Raw genomic sequence first — 19,262 nt, forward strand, 5'->3', positions numbered from 1 at the left:
ATCGCCAGTGGCTCTCAGGACAAAAACAGAAAACTGTGTTCAGTGAATCCTTTCCTACATTAGCCTTCCTAATTTAGGGAGGCAATGAAAGGATTCAACTGTTTTATTTTATTTTTTTATTAAAAACATTCAACAACAATGATCTGGAGAATGTAAAAGGTCTCTTATTTTTTACTGATGTCTTTTATGTAATGGGAGACCAGACAATTTTTTTTTTTTTTTAATTTTTCAGGGCTTTTTCTGCTATAGTAAGCTAATAGTAAGCTATGTGGTAAATCTTACACAGTAAGAGTAAGCTACATATCTCTGAGTGAAGAAAAGTTTGTCAGTTTTAAAAACTAGGATCATTACCCATCTAGAAATAAGGACTATCCCTTTACAGTTCCTTCTAGCACTTGACACTTCTTACAACAGCTTGCAAACCAAATAATATATAATAAAGCAGCATTAAAACTATCTGCTATGAAAGTAGTTATATCTGCCCATATACAGATATATGTTTCTTTCTGACTTTTAAGCCTGTAAACTGTACCCCATCAGCAGATTCCTGTCAGGACAGGGTGCTAATAACTGCACAGATCTCCAAGCAGTACTGCAGAACTGTAAAATCAAGTTGTTTATTAGACTCCAAGCCTATGCCAAAACATCATCCTGCAATATTTGACAATGTTCAGAATTTCTCCCAACTGAAAATCCAGACAAGGCACACAAGCTGGCAATGAACCCAAATCCATGGTGTTTGCACAACCCAAGAAGCTCAGACCTTGGGAATCCAGAAATATTTGAGACATCAAGAGGTACACACATACAGCTAACAGCAGGAACACAAGGAGAGAAACAGTTTCTAGAAAACCATGCACTTTCAAAATCAACAGCAAATATAAAACACTTTATGAGTAAACAATACAAAATCCAAGCAAGGCTGACATGAAGAACAGCTCAGGGACAACAAAGTGTGACTTAAAAGCCTAGATGCTTTAGGAAATGTGTGTTAACACACCTATTAGTAAAATATTTCTGTGACTGTTACAGTTTAACTAACCAGAATAATTTACATGGGAACAGCTAATTAGGTTACTACACAGATACCCAGCTGCCCTGCTGCATGGAGACCTGAGCCTCCTAACAAACAGCTTCTGAAAGCAGAGGAGTTTACAGCCTGGTATTGATTTCAGGTCACCTGAAAACATGACAGTGTAAACTGCAGCTGCCCAGGAGCCACTTTCAAAGCAGCCTAACACTCTCTGCAGCAGGAACAGACAGTTGTGGGAAATATCTGGATCAGACATCTCAAAATAATCCTCCAAGTTCACAAACAGAAGGTTTACGTGTACATAAGTTTCTAGTACACATAACATCATCTAAGCCAATAAATACAAGAAAATAGGAATAACAGCTATAGCAAAAACGAGATTCTTATAATCAATACTATAAAACAGGAACTAAGAGCATTGTTGAAATGCTAAGGATATCCTATCCAGCAAATATTTGTTGTTCATACTGGATTTCATGATTTTAAGAAACTGAGAAACTTTTTGGTATTTTTGATTGGGTTTTTGTATTTTGTTGGGTTTTGGATGAAATATTTTTAATTACAAACATAATCAACTTCCTACCTGATTTTTCCTTTTTAGTGGGAGGTGTTTTGACAACACTATGAAAAGACACCACTATCATTATACCCATAAGGAAATTAGTACTCTACCTAAAAGGTTTCTGAATTTAGAGGATTATGTTAGACAACCTGTAGGAAGACAGTAAAAACAGTACAAAACTTCTCATCGGATGAGGGATCAAAGGGACTAAAATTCTGATAGGATTAGTCAAATATCACACTGAGACTAGGAATTCAAACACCTAGAAAGAAAATGATGATATAAAATGGCAGGAATACAGAAGAGTATAGACAGTTTACAGCAAGAGAAGTATTTATTTCAAAATCAACTATTTCCTGAAAAATACAATGCACAAAATTTAAATTCCAGAGTCATGTTTTAATCTAAGATTTATGTATTTCTATAAAATAGCTACATCTGACAGGTTCCCTTACTTCTGTAGCAAATAAAATTAGCTTTAGAAGTCTCAGAAAGGACAGTGAAGTGCTGCTCAGCCCAATGTGACTCTTGGAAAACAAAAAGAGGAGGAAGTGGCAGAAGAGGCTATCCACTACCCAGGGAAATCAAGGGGCTCAGGACATGATACTTGAGAGGGATCAGGCTCCATAACAAAGGCACAAAAGTTGTATCAAACACTTACTAAAATCACCAAAAATGAAAAAAGTATGGACTGCAATAGTTTCTGAAAAGTAAAGAGCTCATCACAAAGTAACTCTGTATCTACAGGAACAAACTAGAAGCCAAATGTGGCTACTGAATAACACTAATTTATTTTTCCCACAGCTGTGATTTCAGCCTCAATGATTGTTCCAGATGCAATGATAAACATGTTCCAGATGCAATGATAAACATGCACTTACTGAACAGTTTTTGTCAGAATTCCTTTTCCATTGCTTCTTGACTAGTTTCTTTGCTGCAGTTGAGTGAAGAGTTGCATGTGTTTGTTTTCGGGGATTTAAAGCCAGAATGTTCTGTGGAAAAAGAACAAAAGGCATTAAAATATACATTCAAATTTCCATAATTTGAAGCCTCTTAGATCACACTTTCAAAGCCTCTTAGATCACACTTTACACACTTATTTACAGTGCTCTATAAAACCAAATGCAATTATTCCACATTATAGCCCAACTCCATACTAATTTGTTTAGATTGTATTGTCCGCGCCATTTAGATGATTAATATTTAAAGACATTTCTAGGATTACTAAAAAATAGAGTTATATTTAGTAGCTTTAATAAGAGTTTCCATTCCTAGATATTTTTTATGTACAGCATATAGAAAGACAATTCTGGTTCATGTATCATTCCAAGAAACACTTCTAAAGCAAAACAAGCAAAAATATTTTAAAATATCTCAGTTGTTTCTGAATGCTTCATCATTTCAGCATAAGCTCCAATTTCCCCATCAAAAGAATCTCCTTCTAAGCCTAGTGAACTGATGAGTTAACTCACTTATCTTAAAATGCTTTTATTTGCAAGGACACAAATAAATCTCAGAAATGTAGCCATACTTTTAAGTCATAGTGGTGGTCTGACAACACAGGCAGAATGAAGTTTGCATTGTCTTGCACTACCCTAATGTAACTCAACAAATTAAATCTAATTTTTGGAACCAAAACTCTTTTTACATCAGGCAAGTAACAGATTTCTACAGCAAAAGCGACATTTATTTCAAGGGATGAGTACGAAAGGCATCCAAGAGACAGAGCCAGACTCAGGTCTGTGATGGAGAACAAAAACAGGCACATTGCTGCTTGTAACTTCTGGAATTAGTTTGCAAGTTTACCTATAAAAAAGCCTTGGCTTTAGAACTACACGTCTCCACTGCAGTGAGCAGAGTGTGTTTATTCTGTTACTATATGTCAAAGATGTGCGAGACTGACTTACAGAAACATGATGAGTGTGACGGGGTTATGAATATGAATATTATATTGTGATTCTTCCTAATTTTAAAAATCTGCTTCAGAGGGTGATAATGATGAAACATCTCTTGTATTAAGGTTTTATTGCGCTGATTATGGGGACTTCTTATTTTAAATATGAAGGAGTCACTTTCTATTTAACTACTTAATGCCTTACTGTGAAGGTAATGATTGGTAATCCAATTTTCCCCTCAAACCAGAAATCTCACCTCTGCAAACAACATAACCCAACAAAGTAACTCCCAGCTTACCTGAAGCACAGAGACACAAAGTGAGGGACAACATTAAAAAAACATATAGACTACTTGGCAGCCTACATGCTGCTGACTTTCAGAAAGAGTTACAGGTTGTTACTGGATGTGCCCCTGTAATTCCAGCAGCAAGCACTCTGCTCCAGTTCAGGGTGTTCCTCAGATGAGTATCTCAGGCAAGATGTGGCAACCAAATGCATTCAGTGGTTATTCATGCCAATTTATTTTTCCCTTAATTAAAACAGAGCAGGGACATCCACACAAGGGATATCTCAGTGGATACTTGATTTTCTCAGGATGATCAAACTCAACTGTCAGAGCATTATCCGACTGTTGAGCGTCCTAATTACCCAAGCTGGGCAGTAGGTTCTGCACAAAAACTTCAGCAAAATTTTGCCTACTCTCTTTTGTAATTGCTTAATGCTTGGCCATGAATATTATTTTAGCAAACTGAAATGAATTGCAAATTTCTAGCAATAAACTGTAACAGATGTACTCTACTGGGTACAGCACCAGTTGGTTTAAAACATGGAACAAATGGTGGGGCAAGCCAAGGACGGAAGAATCCCCATATGTTTGCTCCTGTTGGAATTCTGCAGCAGGAGCATGGCTCCAAGTGCAACAGTTGCAGAAATCCAAAAGGACTACATAGCACAGCATGTCCCAGAATTTAATCTGAAATAAAACTGGCACAGAAAATACTAAATCACATATACAATATAAAAATTGCTTATATTTCCACTCCATAAATAATATACTACCTGCTTAAATCTTGGATTGCTGACCAAAGTGGCTGCTCTAGCTAGAGGTCCCTGGTGCTTAAGAACAACTCAGAAGTTAACTGCTTAAGTGGGAAAATAATGTAAATGCTCTTGGGTCAGTTGAACAGTCAGAAGGGAAATTAGTGAGGGTGTTTTCTTCCTATTCATTTCAGTTCCCTGGTTGGCTTTTCACAGCTTATGGCTAGTCAGACATTTAGTAAATTTAACAACTAAATTCAGATGGGTCAGTCAGTAAGTGCAAAATTACTGAAAAAAACCTTCTAGAGTACATATTGCAAATAACAATGAATATACACAACTAAACAAAAAAAAACCACTTGGACATGCAAGAAAGGAAACCTGACACCTCCAGTCTCTCAAACACACTGGTCATCCAAGCAAGGAAAGAGTTCATTGGTGAGAATTATTTGGGCACTTGCAATCTTGCTTGTCTGAATCTCATGCTTATTCTGCCACATAAATTCTCATTCTTGACAGATGAGCTGTTGTTTGATCTCTCCAGATGTTGAAAGGCCAAGACTCAAGCTCCCCAATAGAGGATGCAGGTGCATAACACATCCCTTTTCAAAGTACTATCAACTTTGGATTTCACATTAAGATGCTATTTGTACAGTAATGCAGAACCTATGAATTTTATCTTTACAGTTTTACATTACTGGCTCCATTTATTTCATTAATAGTAGATATAAATCCATTATCATTAATGGCTGCAAATCAGAATATAAGGATACTGTGCTTCAGTAGAAATCCCTTGTGGTACTCTGTTGATGAAGAAAGAGATGGGGCTATGAGTAAGGACACAGAAGTGAACTGAGCCCGTGTGGAGTTTGTGACTCTTGGTGCAGAAGCACAACACGCACAGCTGAGTTAAAGCTGCAACTCTGCACAGTATTGATGATTATGGGCACCACCAAAGTATTATACTTTCCTTCACTATTTCCACAGATTAATTTGAAGACTTCACTTTGGGAAAAAAGCCAAGAAGCCCATCTCTGTGGAATGCAACTCAAATATATTTTGCAGATGACTTGCTCAAATATCATTACCTTAAGGAATTCCTTTAATAATTACCCATGACAATTATTTCTTTCAGGTCTTTTAAAAGACAACAATTATTAAAAGCTACAAAATATAGAAGAATGGTTAGATTTCAGAATACATCCCCTTCTAGAAAGGAACATATTTGTTATGTCTAATAGATATCGATTTAGGTTGCAAGTATCCTAAAATGCAATCAACTACTCATATGTAATGCACATTGAGAATGACTAGCATGCATAAGTCATAGCTACAGTTTTTAAATTTTGAGAATTTATTGATAGATGGTTATGTTGATCTGTGCCAACAGCAACATAGCTTCTGAGATTAAACTTACCATAAGCCATTCATTAGATGTTTATTGCTTAGCTTCTTCTTTAAATGGCATGATTAAGAAGTCTAAACAAAATATACTAGCTCTAATTTTCACTATAATCTATTAATGAAAAGGCTGTAAAAGTTTAAAAACAGCATGTCATATCACAGTGAGTAATTTATCAGGAATTTGAATTAATATTACTCCAAGTAAGTGACTTCAAAGCAGTCATCCAGGACAGGATACACTCTCCAGCTGGGAGTCCTGCCTCTGATACAGCACTTTCAGGTAAATCAAGACAGGCTTGGCACATGCTCTATAGTGATGCAACATAAATTTCTGAAGACATTGCATTTTGCTTTTAATTTCATTAAAAGCACTTTTTATTCTCGTCTCATAAAGCTACTCTTCTCCTGAAATCAGAAGAAGCTATTTTAATTAAATGTGAATTTTAATTAAGCGCATATTCTGCAAAATAAAATATAAAGTTATGGAAGCACTTTGCTCATTGGGAATGCTCCATAGCCAGTGGGGACTGGAGGGCACGCAGAGAGGGGATGTTTTTAGGAAAAAAAAGTAGCATTTAGAACACAGGTGGGACGTGAGACTGCAGTAACTTTTACAATAGTCATTAAAAAGTCCTGTGAGTCTAGCAGTGTCTTTGTAAATTATGTGACATTAACTCAAAATTTGAAACCTTTTCTTTAAAGCACTGTGGCATGAAGTCTTTGACTTTATATTTTTCTCCCCAAAAGTAACAACCTTAGCAAAGTGCCCTGCTTATGTGGACTCTATCTATCTCTCATTCAAAACAATAAATTTGGAAAAATTCAATAGTTAAAGATCACTCTTCTTCTGAAGAGCCTCCTACTGAAACCAATGAGTTGCACCGGAAGTATTTAGTGCTTAGTAATCCTCATATTTGTTACTGCTCATTCAAAGGCAGAATAACGATCAGAAAATCTATCTTCAGGCTCTGTCACGATATTAAAACTCCGTAAAATTCTTAAAAAGACTAGGTAAGTATTTGCTTGTTTCAAGGATTCTGTGGATTTCCAGTAGCTTGTTGGGGAAGTTTCCTATGAACAGCCCCAAAACACCTCCTGAAGTTCATTGCAGATCACTAGGTGTACTGTCACAGTGAAGATGTGGAAAATGCAACAGTTCACATGCAGACTGTGATTGGGCATAAAACAAGGTCCCATGTATCACTCTCCTTGTTTCAGCATACAGCTCATTTCCCTAGCCCAGCCCCTGCAATACACAGGCTATATCCTGATTTAATCCTGTTGCCTCACAGAGCCCCCTCAGCTGAACACTTTTATCCACATCAATTAAAATTCGGGAGTAGGCCAGGCATGCTAGGGAATGCATGTGGAGAGCAATTTAACCCACCCCATTCCATTAATCTACCCAATTTCCTTAAAAAGAGTTGTAATCTCCCTCACAGCAAGTAACATCAAATGTATTGCAAGATACATATGCTCACCAAGTGAACATAATGAGAACATATTTATTTTTTCTAAGAGTAATGAGCATACTAAACAATTAATTTCAAAGCTATGCAAGTGTTACTTCACTGACAGAAACAAATACCTGGGGCTTTTCCTCTAATATTTTCTAGTATCTCTGAATATGAAACTAATTGTATAATTGCTCTTCAATCAAAGGCTAAAGAACTCAAATGTATTTGTTTTCATGAGATTAGATGAACCACAATAAGGAACTTTGTTGAAAAATAACATCAGTGTAGAAGAAGATGAGCAAGGCACGAACTCCTATTAATATCTAATTTGAATTGCCTAAGTCACATTTTACTTCTCACATCTACTCTACTTCTTGGAAAGTTGCATGAAGCACTGACAGTCAGATGCAGGACTTTACACGCCATGTAAAGTCCCCATTATACATGGAAGTTTCACTGCCAAATCAGAAAGAGCGAGTTCTAGTCATAGGAGAGTTTGTTACGCTAAAGATAAACATAAGATTTCCAAAAGTAAGTATCTATGGTGTCACGTCTTCCCCAAGTTAGCTGTGCTATTTTCCATTACTGAAAGAATACAGGACAATGTTGTGAATCTCTCCCATATGCTTATTTATGACAGAATATCCTACAAATCAATACTTGCGATTTCCTTACTTAAGATCAGAACTGATGAGAAACTTTTCAAACAATTTATGTAACTTGGCTGATAACATATCTTAGGAATTCATGAATTCATGCAAAAATTTCAAACAGGTGAAGACCATGCTTTCACAGTAGTTCAGGCCTAGCTTAACTGCAAAGCAACAAAAGCCAGAGCAAGCTTGATGAAATGTGAAATGAACACAAATGTCAGGGGAAGAACATGGTCAGCCTTAGTAAAAACCAAGGGAAACCCCCAAGAAATTATTTTTGTAAATTACCTGGTATGTTTTCTGTTACTGAGAAAAATAGATGCACACGTGAGCAAAGCCACAAGGTGACTGTGAACATATTTTATCCCAATATATCAGGGTGTGACAAGGTGTAGCCCTCTGATCTCTTTCAGTAATGATAAATTCTGCAAGTGACCCTCTGTCCATGCCTAAGAACTGGTCCTTTATACTACTGTGATAGCTACAAACCCGTCCTCAAGATCCAGTGAGCTGGAAGATGGGGCACCACTACTTTGAAGAGACGACCAGCCTCTGAACCAGTGCCAGAAGAGCAGCAGCACTGCAGCCTCCTGTGAGACAGGGATGGAGAAGCCAATCTGCTCAAAGGACTGAGACCCGGCCCTGTATCCCGCTGTGCATATGGACACAGGGAGCTAAAATCCAGCTGGAAAAAGATTCAACTTTTAATCACTAGACAAATTTCTCTTTTGAGCCACACAAGGTCATAGTTCTTGATCCATTTTGAAACTAAGGCCGATGGATGACCTAGTGATAAGCATACGCTACCTGTGCACTGCCACGTGCCTTTAACATAGCATTTAAGTGCTATATCTTCATCTTTACATTTCCCCGTAAGACAAACTGCTGATAGCAGAACAAACACTTTTCTGGTTTCTTGCACCCCTCATATAGCCTCTAAAACTTCGAGCATGACAATTAACCCTGTGACACCCTCATAGCATACCAGCGTCCTAGAGGTGTAGTCCTAGATCCCCTACTAGGTACTTAGATATTGGGATTTTCAATTTTACCACTACAGAATTTCTTGGTCCTCAGATTTTCCTGCAATATATAAATACTACATCTTAACAAAATGAGCAGTTTTCTAAATCACTCCCACAAAAGTCGGGAAATTCTTAGTCATGAATACATCTATGTTAACAAAAGTGTGTTATACTTCATGCACTTTCTGTTACATAACAAAGTTAATGCATTATACATTAACATAGCAGCAAAATTACACAACCCTAAGCACGGTTTACACAATCGTGCTGTTACTTTACCTGTCGGATTTAGCGCTTGATTTCTCTAACTCAGCAATGCATTCGTGCTAGGTATTACTGTAAATTCTAAAAGGTTTATTAAAATGAAACCCAAAAAGTGTTACTTGTTTCCCATAGATACCAAACACTCTCCTCTATGGGAAGGGCTCTGGGTGGTAAATTATGCTCTTGGAAACTCTGCATGCTATCTTCTTGACACAACTAATCTCTGCAGAAACTGTTGACCCTCACAGGGAATACCAAGGCAAATACTCACCCTCCAGGCTTTACTGAAGTATCCAAGAAGTACCAGAATCAGTGAATTATTCATGCATTTAACACATATATATTTCAAAACCACACAGCCTAAAGCAGACTTAAACTTCACCACAACACAGGATCAGTTCTGAGGCTCCTCCAGGGACACTACCACAGTGTGACACAATCATGTTTTTGCACTATAAACAATACACTAAATCCAAAAAATATTAGCCTTTACATACAAAATTCAGAGAAGACATAGCTGAGCACAGCTCTTGTTGATGTACTCAGCAGTGAATTCACTATATGTATTTATTTGGCTGAATAAAACATTACCTTATTTACAACCTTTAAAAGTGCAAGGTTTTAAAGTTTTGTACAGCTATCCTTCTACACACACAGTTAATATTTTAGTAATTTTTGTCCCTAACTGGACCTCAACTTTAATCATCCAACTAACTGGCACAGTGCAAAAAAAACCAGAGCAACTCATGTCACAACCTTGATTCTTATCTTCATGACTGCTGCTACTTTAGAAGTACGCACACACATGGTCTCCAGTCTGCCATACCCACTACACTCAAAGTCACCTTTTCTCATATTCCTAATAAAAACATCTTCCTCCTTTACAAATCAAAACTTAAAGCTTCAGAAAAATATTAGGTTTGCATCACAGGTATATCAGAACTTTTCAGCTTCTTCAGTGTAAAATTGAACTATGTCTCAAATGCTTGCACATCAAACTGCTCTCTTATATGACGAATACAAACGTTATTTGGTAAGTGCTCCCTCACACAGAGTCATTTATTGAAAGGATCACAGCAAAAAGGATCGTTATTATACATGTACATCTCATACATTTACACCTCAGTTCTATTTTTCTACAAGATAACAGATCACAAGACAAAGCAAGCTCAGCTGCCTTTGAAAAAAACTTTGTCAGAACCAAAAAAAGGCCATTGTATCCCTATAACTGAACCTCTGAATTGGACCCTCAGTTGTGTTTGCTTAAGCAAAACCCAAACTTGCATTAGAGACACGTCTGTTAATGACAAGCGAATGCTCTACTAACTTTTGATCAGAGGAGAGAAATTAGCAAAGTTAATACTGCTGAAATTTAATCATTGGCAAAATCAGCGGAACTAATTTTAGCTGAGCAAAGCAATGTTCTGAAAACTTTGTTAAAAGGTGATTTTCAAAGTGCAATAAATGAACTTGAAATGCAAGGATGAGACTAACAATATACATCCAAAAGATCTAGTACACTCAGTGCTTGAAACAAATGTGAACATTTGTATTTGTTCCAAGAACATGCCAACTATCTATCAGCACTGACTCTCTAAATCTGTTGCAATATGAAGAAGTAACAAGTAAACCTACCTTTTTGCAACTACTGTGCAAACTTCTTACTAAAAGAAGAATAGCAACTGTTTAATACAATTGTAAAATGCAAACTTGACAATGGGACTACAGACTTTCTATTAACTGTGCATACACCAGAGCATTCTAACCAAAAGGAAAAAAAGAATTAGCATGTAGTAAAAAATGGAAATGTGAAGGATTTTTAATAATATCCTATAAGCAGTAATTATATGTGAAGCCCTATTATAAAATATTACTAAGTGTCTGATAATTGAAAAAAAAAAAAAAACCAAAAACAAAACCACACAAGTTTTGTTGCTTGAAAACATGCAAGAGGAAACTGCTTCCAATTTCTCCTATTGCATTTAAAAATGTCATTGTCTTCTTTTGCAGAAGCGCACAGCGATGCTGACACCTTCAAGCAAAGAAACATTACACTCCGTAAGTATACAGGGACTCCCATGCTATAGATGAGAGTGGAACATATCAGTAACAGGAAATATAGAAAATTCCTTGGAGTTCTTCACTCTTACAATTTTGATTTTCAAATCTTACTGACATTAAATACTGATGAATGTGTGGGGCGGAAGCAGAGGTGATACTCTTAAAATAAATAATTAGATAAGGCTGCCCAATCTAGAAACATGCCAGTAAACATCTGGATTCTGATCTATTATACTTTGTCTCATGCCTATAGAGAAAACTTACTTTTAAACACTTATTAAAGAGTGTTGTATTTAGGAGCAATATTTTCTAATTCTTTTTATTTATTAAGCAAATTACACCTCTGCTGTGAGACCTCTGAACAAGGAAGAACTATTTTTATCATTTGTAAGGTTTTCTAAAATTACAGCAAAATATTTCTTCTATAAACATACTGTAATAATTCTAAGGCGGTGGATTTCAAGCTGCATCAAAATCTAAGTATCGGACTTTTGAAAAAATAAAATTCCCATGTTGCTGGGAGGTCCAAGTTCTCTTTCCTAGAACAGAAGATACAAGACCACAATGCTCTCATTCAATGAGGATAGAAGTATTAAAAACCATTTTTCTCAGACCAGCATCCCTTTGTTTGCTGTTTGTTATGAGCAGGAGCACATGCCGCTGTGTGTTGGAAAGTTTCTGGTCAGAGGCAGTGGAAACTGCAAATCAGTTCAACTAAGATTACAAATCAGAGAACATGACAAGAATCCTGCTCGAGCACTAAAAGAGTTTCAGACCAACTCTCAAGACTTCTTATGTATTTTTCACTAAGAGCTCATTGATTAAATGCATAAAGAACATAATACTAGGAGTTAAAAATGATCTAACTTTACTTTTGTGCTAAATACTTCTTGGGGTTCCTAAATCATTTCATCTTCTCTCCTCACCTAGTGCCATGATTTAGCAACACGCAAGCTATTCTGCTTTACTGAAGAACCAGTTCCTATTCTACAGCTTTTCAGAATCTCTTTCTTATCATACTCTATCCTAACAAAATAGTACTGGCCCTTCATCTTATTATTGGTTACTGCTGACTAGTGACACTTTACTCAGACTATAGATACTTAGAGAAGAGATAATAATTCATTTTTCTCTGTTCTGTATTCATTTTATTTCTTCATTTCATCACTAGCATTCTAGAACAGCTTCTGTTGTGGTTATCTTCTTTGCTTTTTTTCCTCCCAACTCTTTTGTCACTTTCTCACTTCCATCTGTTTTGAAAAGCTATGTTTGTGCTTACTAAAATCTTTCAAATTTTGCATTTTCAATTGGAACTGAAAAAAGGGCAATAACAAACACAACTTTAAAACAGAAACAGAGTAAGTCTGGGAACCACTTTTAATCTCCCATCCTGCGTTCCTGCAGCGTACACACACATCCACACGCAAGCGTGTGCACAAATTTGCACAAGACTACTTTGTCCCTCTGATGCTGCAGTCTGTTGAAATTAACAGAGAGGTTCATCTTAGCACTGATGAACAGATTTGTTAGGGCTAAAATTAGATCTTGTATTCACCCATATTATACTCCAAAATGTTACACTACATGTGATCCTTTGAGCACAGGTGCTCACACCAACTACTGATAACAATCCATAAGAGTTAGTATACAGACCTGACTAGACACACCAACAAGGACAGCAAGCTCTAATTTCCTCAATAAAAAACCAAGGAAAATCTGGTACTCATTCCCATTTTTGCCCTGAGGAGTAAATCAGCAGTATTCTTCAATACTGATTTAATTTAGAATTAAGAGTTTTCCTTAATATGATTGCTACACTCTATCTCACAAACCCAATTTTTAACCTTAAAATGTGACATAATATGAAAACTGCTGACACAAATAATTGACTGCTTTATTATAAATAGACTACTTCAAGTTATTTTTTAAATGCCTCATAAATCCACATTAAGTCTACTTTATTGATTTCAGAAAAGTTCATTTTATTTTCATAGTCATAGTCCATGATTTGTGCACTTAAGAAAAAACACTTTTTTCAGTTTTAACTGTCATTGAAATATCTTTCATTACAAAGATATCAAGAAATTATCACTATTCACTTTCAATACAAAGCCTCTTACATTTCAGCTGTCATTTTCAAAAAATCATACTGAAAATAGTGTTTCTAAGCAGAGTTCAGTTGCAGTGTAATAAGTAATAATTTCATCAATTAGCAGTATTCAGCATCCACTGAGAGTTCTCTCACTATTATTTTATTCATAGAGTCCTTTGTGGAAGTAGCATACTAAAAAGATCCATTTATCCTTCAAGGTTTTTTCATAAATGTGTCATACATCCTGGAAAACAATTGGTTATTATTCTCGCTCAATCTAAATAACTATAATAACTTCCAGGTGTAAAACCTCCCTTTATACTTCCAATCTTCTTTGCTCCCATTATGGGTCTACATTTTTAATAACTTATTCTAACACTTCCACCTACTTTCACAAATGAATTCTGGAGTTTTGCATGGATGCTAGACATGCCTGGATGGAAGGGTAGTCAGCGTATTGTTAAGAGCAGAATAGAGTAGGGTTTTCATAGAATGCCCTTCACAATCAGTGAAAACCCAAGCATTTTATAATAAGCAAGATGCTAGTATAGATGCTAACAGTGCAACGGCTGGACAGGAAAATGCTGTGATTATTAAGCTCAGCAATATCCTGCTTTCAGTGTATATTTTATTTCTCCTTCCCCATAGATCCCTTCACATATTTATAAGCACTTTTTTCCTCGCTCAGAAGCTCATCCTGCCTTCTGTCCTTTCATCACAAGAGTGCAAAGGGCTCCCTTCAGAGCACAATATTCTCATTCCTTAATTGACTAACAGAGATGCAATTGGGCAGCACAAGGACCTCTCTCAAGGCTGGGCAGACAGCCCTGCACAGAGTGCACAGCACAACAAAACATCCCTGCCTCAGGAGACATGCATCTCCTGCACAGCAGCCTGCTTCATTCTCTCCATATTGGCCAAATGTTTTGTTGACTGAGAAAAGCCCAGCCAGGAAAGTTCATTCTAATGGACGTTCCAATTCAAATAAGAATTTTTTGAGTATTAAAAAATACTCAAAGTATTTGAGTACAGTTAACAAAGTCACACCAAAAACCAAGGCAAACATGCAGCAATATACTAATAAATAAACTAGATATCACAACAACCTCTTTGCAAATGGCATGGAGTCCAACCTCCATGATAAATACAAACCTAATGACATTGAATGTGTGATTAATACTTGGAAGAAGACTGCCCTTAAGATGAGCACATTAACGAAAATCCAGCCTTCAATTTTTCCACCTTCTACAGTCTCAAAGTGGTGTGCACAGGTACCTCTATAAAAAAAAAAAAACCACACACACCAACAAGATGTGTAAATCAGACAAGTTGGCTGCCTGGACACTTTGCTTCTTAATTACATATATAATTGTTTTTGAACCTGAAATTAAAATGTCAGAATGCACCATGATCACCTTTAAGTGATGACTAGCATCCCATCTAAATGGAAATATTTAAATTCATCACCTAGATACCTTTTTAATTTGCTTTCAAATAGAGTCACAGGAAAGCATGTCTGCCTTCTCCCATTTGCACTGTTGGTGTCAAGTTGAACTGGAAAGGCCAGCCATTTCAATGAACTAAAATAAACGTAATTTTAAGGTCAAGTCACTTGTAACACTTCAGGCAGCAAATGTCATACTGAAAATAAAATTGAACCTTGGCTTGAGCAGAGATGAAAGGTTTGGCATTTCAAGGACTTCATTGTGTTTATCACTTTAAATCTACAAATTAAATACCAACATCACATACATTAATATTTATCAAACTAAGAATGCTTTCTGAAATGATATCTTTAAATACTGGAAGCATTATTAAAAACAACACTCTTATAGGGGGACTTACTTTTAATTCAAATATCTCTGTGAGACCTAAAACCACTTACAATTCTGCACTGGTTTAAGAAGGCATCTATGACTACGGTAAGAACCCAGATGTTTCACAGGAAGGTCTAAGTATTTTGATGGAGGAAATAAGTGAAATTGCCAAACTCACACCATAGCATAAGAATCACAGAATCACTAGGTTGGAAGAGACCTTCAAGATCATTGAGTCCCATGCCCTAACACCTCAACTAAACCATGACATTGGGTACCATATCCAATCTTTTTTTTAAACACACCCAGGGATGGTGACTCCACTACCTCCCTGGGCAGACAATTCCAGTACTTTATCATGCTTTTGTAAAAAACTTTTTCCCAATATCCAACCTATATTTCCCAAATGCTCAACACATGCTGCCAGCTTAGTGTCCTCCACAAAATTCTAATGAAGGACTCAATCCTCTCATCCATGTAATCAATAAAGATATTGAATAGACCTGGCCCCACCACAGACCCCTGAGGAACACCACCGGTGACTGCCTGCCAGCTGGATGCAGCACTGTTCACCACCACCCTCTGGGCCTGGCCATCCAGCCAGTTCTGAATCCAGCAAAGAGTGCTCCTGTCCAAGCCATGGGCTGCCAGCTTCTCCAGGAGTGTGCTGGGGGAGACAGTGTCAAAGGCCTTGCTGAAGTCCAAACAAACAACATCCACAGCCTTTCCTGCATCCACCAGGGAGGTCACTTGGCCATAAAAGGAGATCAGGTTGGTCAACCACAACCTACCTCTCCTGAACCTATGCTGGGTCTGACACCCTGGCCATCATTTGTAAGCACTGTGTAATGACACTCAGTATAAACTGTTCCATTACCTTACTGGGTACTGAGGTCAGGCTGACTGGCCTTTAATTACCAGGATCCTCCTTCCCACCCTTTTTGTGAATGGGTGTCAAACTGGCCAGCTTCCAGTCATCTGGAACCTCCCCAGGGAGCCAGGACTGCTAGTCAATGATGGAGAGAGGCTTTGCAAGCTCATCTGCCAGCTCACTCCTCACCCTGGGATGGATCCCATCTGGTCCCATAGATTTATGAACATCCAAGTGGCTCAGCAGTTCTCTGACTGCCTCCTCCAGGATAACAGGGGGACCTTTCTGCTCCCTGACACCATTTACCAGCCCACGAGGACAGTTGTCCTGAGGACAAGCCGTCTTCCCACTAAAGGCTGAGGCAAAGAAGGTGTTAAGCACTTCCACTGCCTTCTTATCTGCAATTACTAAGTTCCCTCCCACATCCAGTAAAGAACAAAGGTTGGCCTTACCCTTCCTTTTGCCATTAACATATTTGTAAAAATATTTTTTATTATCCTTTACAAAAGTTGTCAAATTAAGTTTGAACTGAGCTTTGGCCTCCCTAATTTTTTCCCTACGTGTCCTAGCAACCCCCTTAAATAAGAGATGCGACCCTCCTTCAGAACAAGGATATTGAAAAAGTAGATTACTTCTTTTGTGATTTATGATTTGGATGATATTAAGAAAAAACTCCTTTACATATCTTGATATAAACACTCCTCAAACTTACATGCTTTGTCATTTCCTCCTCACTTCTAATTTCAGTAGTTACTGTGTTTTCTACTCCTACTTGAATCTTACATTCTTTGCCCTATGCAATAGCAAAAAAAAATTGGGGTATTTAGTATAGTTGAAAAGAAAAAAAGCAATTTAAAGTTTAAACTATAGACCCAGTCTGAATCACCTGTTATTTCATAAAAGAATACACCCGGCCAACTGAAAGGCAAAATGTTCTCATTTCAAAAAAGCATTATTATGAGAAGAAAACTGGAGAATTTAGTTCAATTCTCCCACTTACTTCTTTGGCTGCTTTCTTCCCCAATCACAATTTGATGTGGATTCTTAAAAAATTTATATTCTGAATTATGGCATTGCATATCACATTATGGAACTGCATAAAGACCAAGAGGACAAAATGCCCCCCAAAATCTCTGTAGCCAATCTCTGCTGGCAGGTCTCACAAACTGATGCTCTGCACATGTAGAGATGCCAGAGATTTATGCTGTGCTGATTTGCAAGAATTCTGCCCTTAGTATAAAAATGACAGCAAATGAAAACGAAAAGTCTTTGAAAAACATGCCCACACAAACATCACCCTCTGAGATTCTGATAAGGCATTTATGGCCAAAGGTTCCTAATCCCAAATGTTTGATTTCTTTGCCAAATCACATACTTGCCGAAGTCTCATATAAAGGCACAAATCCTGCTCTTCTCAAAGGCGGCAGCACAGGGCAGGGAGCAGAGTGTGTAACACTGTACTGATGAAATAAAAAAAGGAATAGAAATCATATGCTAATAAGAGGAGGGATGTTGCCAGGCAACCAGGGAGGGAGAGAAAGCAGTTTTTGATTTGAACTCGGTGCTGTCAAAGGGTTAGCATAGTCAGAACAAACAGGACACATTCAATCCAGCTTGTCTACAGCCACCAGGAATTACAGCTTTTCTCAATATTTTAACTAGAAGTGTGTTCCCAACCCAGTGCCAGTTACTTCTGTGTTCCCTGGGTCATTTTACTGACACTGGCAAAATGGTATAGAATAGGATGGACAGTAGAATTTTTCAAAGTGTTAATTTGAAAACAGCAGCTTGTGTCTTTGGGTAGCACAAACTACACCACACATGTACACTGGCCAGTAGGATGGAGAGAGCCAAGCAATCTTGGGTCCAAGCAGATGCCAGCCCATCAGACACAGCCACACCCCTCGGGGCTGCACTGAAAACCAGGCAAGTCCTGCCCTGCTGCTAAAACTGCACTCTTTCAAACGCATCTCAAATGCCTATCCTGCAGTGCTGCACTTTTGTCACAGCTGATCGGCAAAATCTTGCCTCATGGATATCAGCTTTCTGTATCAGCATGTAGTTACACTTTTTTAGAAGATGTGACACTAAAGCAGAGGAAAGAAGAAAATTCCAGTTCGGTCTACAACATAAAATCATCACAAAATTCGTTTCTGTAACTAAAATAAAATGATTATCAGTTCCTTCTTGTTTCCAGAGCTGCTAACTACAGATTACTCATAAGTCTCAGCCATGAGAAAGGTGAGAATATCAGTTCTTACATGAAAGACCTCACAAAAAGAGTAAAAATTAAAAGGATGGGGGGAAAAATGGGAGTTTAATTTGTAAGCAACATTAAAACACAAAGGTTGAAGAAAAATGAAAAGCACAAGTTTTGAAAAGCACAATTTTTTTCCCAACATAGTTATTTGGAGGGCTTGACTGCTACAATCTGGCAGACTATTGACTGTTCAGGCAAGACCATACATAATTCCTTGAGCATCAACAGGATTTGCATATAAAACGTGAAAAGAAAAAAATGTTTCACACAGAAGACTTTCCTTCCTACTTGCCAGATCAAATTCTAACCTGATGAGTAAATCATTGTTCAATTCTCTAAGACAGACATTATAATTGTGGCCTATAATCTTCCACAAGGTCTAAGCAATCATGCTATAATTGCTGTTCCACTCAGCTAAGAGTTTATTACAATAAAACCACTAAAACAATGAAAAGGCTTGAGAAATTCATTAAGCAGAAACAGCAAAATAGGAAGTTTTGTTTTCTCACTGACTGCTTGTCAAATGACCTTAGGAAGACACAGCCATCAATCTGGAACAGCCATCTGATCATTACAACAAGCTATAAAGCAGTAGCATAAAAACATTCTACATATTAAAGCTTCATTATGGAACTTCAAAAAAACTAACTGGTATTTACAACAGAGAAAGACACTGTAATAATTGGGGCTTTTAAAATAAAAGTTTAGCCTAGATCAAGGAAAGCTAGCTTCGGTTATTTATTCACATAACCTTTGCCTAACAACTTTTGTGAGCAATGCTGACTAGAAGAATTCCCTGTTATCTTGCTGGAGGTTTCCTGGTTTTTACA

At 37.2% G+C, this 19,262-nt stretch overlaps 1 protein-coding gene across 1 annotated transcript in view; it reads right to left on the reverse strand.

Moving 5' to 3' along the window:
• Nucleotides 1-19,262, reverse strand: part of DPYD (dihydropyrimidine dehydrogenase) — a 334,630-nt gene that overhangs the window by 310,766 nt on the left and 4,602 nt on the right. The window contains exon 2 of the mRNA XM_050977198.1: nt 2,477-2,587. Within this exon, the coding sequence (XP_050833155.1) occupies nt 2,477-2,587 (111 nt within the window). The remainder of the gene's footprint in view (nt 1-2,476; nt 2,588-19,262) is intronic.

This window comes from Serinus canaria, chromosome 8, assembly GCF_022539315.1.
Source record: "Serinus canaria isolate serCan28SL12 chromosome 8, serCan2020, whole genome shotgun sequence".
NCBI lineage: Eukaryota > Metazoa > Chordata > Aves > Passeriformes > Fringillidae > Serinus > Serinus canaria.